We start from the raw sequence: 6,000 nt of genomic DNA on the forward strand, positions 1-6,000 counted from the left end.
TAGTTTGAGGTGAACACATTTCTTTGATTAAATTTGGCACCCAGCTTTTCTGAACCCACCCTTTTCTAGAAAGGTTGGACCATAGCCACAGGTCCTTGCTGTCACCAACACGAGGCCACTTGCCCTCATTACTTTTTTCTATTAAATCAGACTCTGGAGGGGAGGGGGGGAGAGGGGAGGGGGGATAGTAGAGAATAGGATAGAGAGCAGAATTCATCAGACACTAGAATGGCAATATGTAAATCAATGGAAATGTAATTGATGTAACTGATGTGATTCAGCAATCTGTATACGGGGTAAAAATGGGAGTTCATAACCCTTTTGAATCAAACTGTGAAATATATCAAATTAGATGTAATGTTTTGAACGACCAACAATGAAAAAAAAAATCAGACTCTGGGAAAACTCAGCTGGAGTTCTCCCTATTTCCATTTTGCAAATGGATCTTACACAATAAGACTTAGAAGGTTTTCTAACTATAATCAGGCTTCTAATAAGAGAAAGAATTAAACTAAGTATTAAATATTCGAATGGAAAGTGGTAGAACTCTTCAGTTTGTCTGCTACGAAAGAAGACTTTATTTCAGTACAAAATTTCTTTCCAGAAGATTAACTGAGCAGTTATGGCAATGATTAGCTTGAAAATCCTCTTCTTCACACCACTGAACAGGTGGACAGCTGGATCCCCACCTGCCATCTCCCTTACTCCAGTTTCAGTTAGAAAAATCCTCAGACTTTGTCTTTCCACAGCCCTACCTGTCTGTTCACTCTTCTAACAAGAAGAGTGGTGTCCCACTCGGCCTGGTGCTGCACACTTGTAATCCCAGCAACTGAGGAACTGAGACAGGAAAATAGCAAACTGAGTCAAACCTGGGAAACCCTGTCTCAATATAAAAAATGAAAAGGACTAGGGATGTGGTAGAGTGCCCCTGGATTCAATCCCCAGTTCCAAAAAAAAAAAAAAAGTGGAGCCTGTCCTGATAGACCAGTGCTATCCGGTGGCTCTTGAACATAGAGGGGTCATACAGGGAAAGAAGTAGAATAGAACAACTTCTCACAAAATTGCTTTCTTTAACATTCCGTGTATGTAGGATGAACAGTCCTCTGAAATGCAGGCTTGGTGATAGGGCACATCATACCTAGAGCTCAGAAATGCACAGCCAGCGAATGTGCCTGCTTTTCACTGTGGTATGATCAAATAGATTCCTTGTCATTCTTTACTAGCTATTTTTGTTACCTCAAAGGGATCTGTCCTTTTGAAAGTTTTTTTTTAAAATATTTTTATTAGTTGTTAATGGATTTTTATTTTATATTTATTTACATGCGGTGCTGAGGATTGAACCCATTGCCTCAAACATGTTAGGCAAATGCTCTAACACTGAGCCACAACCACAGCCCACCTTTAGAAAGTTTTTCTTATAACACTGGTCTTTTAAAAATATGGCCACCCATTAACCTTACATTCAACCTTTGGTTTCCTCAGCAAAAGCAGTTGAAATGCTCAGCAACCATTGACTAATGAATCACATGGTCATGCATGTCAGTTATTAAAAAAAAAAACCTGTGGACTTTGGCAAAAACACCAATTTCTGCCAGCTTGAGCCCATCTGCACGAGTCATCCCATCCCATCCCATCCCACCCCATCCCCCGACCTCACCCCACACACCCCTCCTTTACTTGACTAGTCATTCTCTTTGGAATAGGGCTCTTGGTTCTTCTTGTCCTTCTTCCATCAGCCAGGGGCAGGTGAAAACTGTCATTTGTCTGGGCTCAGCATATTTTCTAAATATTTATTTACTTTGGACCAATATCACAAGTCTGGTTAATAGCCAGAATTTCTACAAATTTAAAATTAAATGGAAAATAGCAACTTCAGAAACTAGAATAATGAGAATTCCTGGCAAATTTGAACCTGAAGCACTAGGCTGGGGCAGTAGCTAGGTGGCCTTTAAAATCCCTGAAATTTTGAGATTGGATGGTGTTGTGACCTTCTAAGATGTCATTGGATTTCTAGTGAGGACAGGAAAGTTTACTAATGAATGACCACACCTGCCTGAGTCCAGTGAAAGGCTGCTAAGAGTGTATGTGTTGAGATCTGCCCCCTCCTCACACTTCTTGAGAAATTAGAGCTGTTTCCAAGGTGCCTAGAGGGCACCTCCTGGAGCAGCCTCCTTTTGTGTTTTAAACTGAAGATGGCTGGGTTGGTTTATCATATGGCTGGATTGTTTATCATATGCACAGTTTGGTTTAGTGTATCTCCCTTGTGTGCTTTACTTTACTTCATCTGTCCCATTTCTACTGTGCCCTTTCTGTCCCTTGCCCCAAATAACTGCTGTTGCTGGATTCTTATGGAACCTGTAAGAGTTTCTTAGTGTCTAAGCAAGCAATTATGTGTATAACCTTATTCCCCACCCACTCACATGAACATGGTTACTATGTACACACACTGTTCTAGAATCAGTGGATCTTTGGAATCTTTTTCCATATTAGGAGAAAAAAAAATTTTTTTCCCCTAGCTGCATAGGGTCACATTGTACAGGGTGCCATGACATTGATATTTACCAGCCCCCTTTTCGTCTGCATTAGAATAGTTTCTTATCTAATTACTACTGCAAACAACTGAGTAGAAATTTTTGCAGGGACTTGGAGGCAGGTCACTGTTTGGCATTAGACTGGCAAGGAAGGAAAGCCCTGGGGTGTGGAGAGTCCAAGAGCTTGAGTTGAGTCCTCCCCATTTGTGTGTGGTTGTGTCTAGACAGTCCATGTATTGAATGCTGTGTTTTCTCCCGTTTTCTCTTTCAGGGACAATTCAAGCTTTCGAAATACAAAAATCACATTGTGAAAGTACACAAGCTGGCAATAATCCTTTTCTGTTTGTGTGTGTTTGTCCGAAATGGATGGAAGGCCTCTTCCAGTCCTTCCGTCTACCCGCTGAAGGGACGTCAGTGAGCCATGTGCTCCCCTTTTGCACTCATTCCTGGAGGACGGATTCCGCTAGACACCCTCCAGCATTGCTGACTTTATAAAGCGGAGAAATGGAAAACGTGACTTTGTAATAGACATTGTTTTTAGGGGCTTCTGGGAGGGGGGAGTGCAGCCTTTTATTTTGCTGTGTGCTGTCCAGAGGCCTTCCAGGCCCTCTGTTGCGCTCCTCTCCTGCTGTGCGAAGGGCTCTGTAACCACGTGGACAGGCCGGAGCTGTGGATGAGCGTTATCAGTATTATGAATGCCTGTGCATCGAGGAACAGCTTCTGCAGAGTTCCAGAGTAACCGAATGCCTCTACCAGCTCTGCCACCAAGTTATTGGGACCATTTGTTTCATCCTCTCCCCCAGGCCACCGCTCTCTGAAAATGTGTTATTGATGTGATGACTGCCCAGGAATTTGTGTCCTCTCTCCTGCCTTACACTCTCCAGTTTCCCTCCTATGGGGACTCTCTCCTCCTTAGGCACTGCTGCACTTAGAATTATAACCTGGTGGGAACGCTGGTCCCACTGGCATGGCTTAGAGAGTATGTCTTGGTAAGCTTGAGCAGAACCCAGTTTGAGGGAACTAGATGATAATGTAGATCCCAAGCGCAGGATTTGGCGCTGAAGGCAGTGATGGAAACATTTTCCCCTATGAGCAGGGTGTGTGTGCCAAGCCTGCTTCTATGGGTTCTTGTATGCCCCTCACTGAGGAAGGGAAGTGACAGCTGGCTATTGCCAGGTATTAACACTTAGTGTGTATATTCTACCACCCTGGAGAAAAGGTGAATGTTTTTTTTTTTTTTTTGCATGGCTGTGCCTGTCTGTGGTGGTTGGAGAACCCTCCTTTCAGTCCTTATCACTGGGTATGTATGTAGCAGACGTGTGCTAACGCATGATGCCCACACAGAGCTGGCGAAGGCCACTGCAGGTATGCTTCTAAAACAACCAGTCCCTCATCAGAGAAGGTATGTGATGTGACCCAGAAGGACCGAAGCCAGAGAGGTCAAAAGAGCACCTAGGATTCAAGTAAGTAATGAGCAGGAGTCCTCCCACAACCTCCGAGCAGCACTGTCTTACTTGGCTCTTGTGAGCAGAGATCACAGTACCTTAAATTAAGGCCTCTCCTTAAAATGTATCCTTGAAGCCTGAGGGATCCTTGCCACTTGGTCTTAGGAATTATATGAGAGTAACAGGTATTCCCTTATTGTATTTATCTTACTCTCGTCCCACTTTCCAACTCCTGACCCCTTCAAATCACCACTGGGGATGCTTCCTGAAAACAGAGGAGTACAAGGGCCAAGAGGGAGGTGCTTCCATTACAAATGAAGTTAGATCCAAGAAGAAGATCTCATAGTGATTGAAACTCCAGGAATATGAAGAATGCATTCTGCTGTACAGACAGTTGTGAAGGGCTCAGGCAAAGCCAGGAGCAACATTGGCTCTAGTGGGGAACAAAGGCTGCGTCTGGAGATTTGAATAGACCCCAGGAGGTCTTCACTTTTGCCTAAACTCAGATTGCCATGTAAATTCCAAAGAAAGCAGACATTTGGATTTGCCTGCCTTTGGGCATCTACTTGATTGTTGTGTGCATGTGGGTATGTGAGGACGTGGACAGTGTGTTTTATGAGTGGGAGTTTGTGAGGCCTAGTGCTTAGGTATATGGTCCGTAGATTAGCTTTTTTTGTTGTTGGTTTTTTTTTTTTAGATTTTTTTAAATCTCCTTTGTTTTCTAGAGCTGCTCATATTTCCCCTTCCTTTGGTCATTGTAGTATTTGACAGTTATTTTTTTCCCATCAAAAATATGCTGACCTTATGTTGATTAGAACAGGCTGTTAGACAGCATCTTGCCCCAGCGTTCTCTCAGATATTCTGCCTAACAGCATAAGTGATGGCTTGAACAGTCAGTTTATCCACACGACCCTTTTTTCCAAACTAGCTTGAGAGGTCTCTCCATTTATTTTGACTCCATAGGCCTCTGATATGCCAAGATGTGACACGGTTATGGTTTTTGGTCACGGCGTCACCTGTTCTAGAGGGAATAAAGGTCTGCCAGGGCTAACATGACCAGCTGGCTAGGTTGCCACTGGAGAAAAGGAGTCACAGTTTGGGGCAGCTCTGTCCAACCCCTTTTCTGGGGCTTCTCTTTGAAATTGGCTCTTACTCCTCTCCAGTGCCCTTCTCTTTGTACCCTTCTGTTCATGTGTGTGTGTTTTCCCTGTGACACTGGCAGTGGCAATGATTTTCCACCCAAAGAGAAGCTCCTGGCCCACAGAGCTCCAAGAGTGAACTTCCGAGTACTTGCCAGTGAGGAAGGAGCAGCGGCTGTGACAGGGGATATGGTGTTGCACTTTCAGAGCAGTTGTCTGCCGCTGTAATAAATGGAAATACCAGCAAGAACCAGCTCGTGGACTCATTGATACAAGGGAAGCAGGGACTCTTTTGGTTTGTTGCTGCTACATCTGCCCTTCAGTGTGGGAGTGTCCATTTTAAATGCATTCTTAAACCCATATGAGGGATAGTCAGAGGATGCTGATTACATTGATGTAGGTTTATTATGAAATATTCTCTAATTACTATAATCATTGCTGCAACTCAGTTTGCCTTTTTTAATACTGGCAACTAAACCCAGGGATGCTTTACCCCTGAGTTACATCCCCAGATCTTTTTTCTTTTTTTTATTTTTTTTAGAGACAGTCTCACTGAGTTGCTGAGCACCTCACCATTTCTGAGAGTGCCTTTGAACTCTGGATCCTCCTGCCTCAGCCTCCTGACCCACTGGGATTACAGGTGTATGCCACAGCACCCGGCTCAATTTACATTTTTAATATCCAAGTATAGGTGTTAATTCTCCAAGGAATACTGGAGAAGAAGAAATTCAAAGAATTTGATTTTGAGGCAAGAAATCACTCCAGACCTCAGCTTGGAATATTTATTTATATTAAATAGTTTATTAATAGTTATATTAAGTAGTTTGGTCTAAAGATTAACTTTTGAGGCATGCTAATGACCAGCACCCATGAGAAATTCAAAGG

General features: G+C 43.3%; 1 protein-coding gene across 3 annotated transcripts in view; it reads left to right on the forward strand.

Annotated features, from left to right (window-relative positions):
* The window catches only part of Eif4e2 (eukaryotic translation initiation factor 4E family member 2), a 29,567-nt gene extending 24,202 nt beyond the window's left edge, over positions 1–5,365 (forward strand). For all 3 annotated transcript variants that reach the window (XM_005326426.5, XM_013359173.4, XM_078018243.1), the window contains one exon: positions 2,803–5,365. Coding sequence is in view for 1 of the 3 variants with exons in the window: in XM_013359173.4 (XP_013214627.1) it covers positions 2,803–2,842 (40 nt within the window). In the remaining 2 variants the exon portion in view is untranslated. The remainder of the gene's footprint in view (positions 1–2,802) is intronic.
* Positions 5,366–6,000: the final 635 nt, after the last annotated feature.

The sequence above is a fragment of the Ictidomys tridecemlineatus genome, chromosome 7 (assembly GCF_052094955.1).
Source record: "Ictidomys tridecemlineatus isolate mIctTri1 chromosome 7, mIctTri1.hap1, whole genome shotgun sequence".
NCBI classification, from domain to species: Eukaryota; Metazoa; Chordata; class Mammalia; order Rodentia; family Sciuridae; genus Ictidomys; species Ictidomys tridecemlineatus.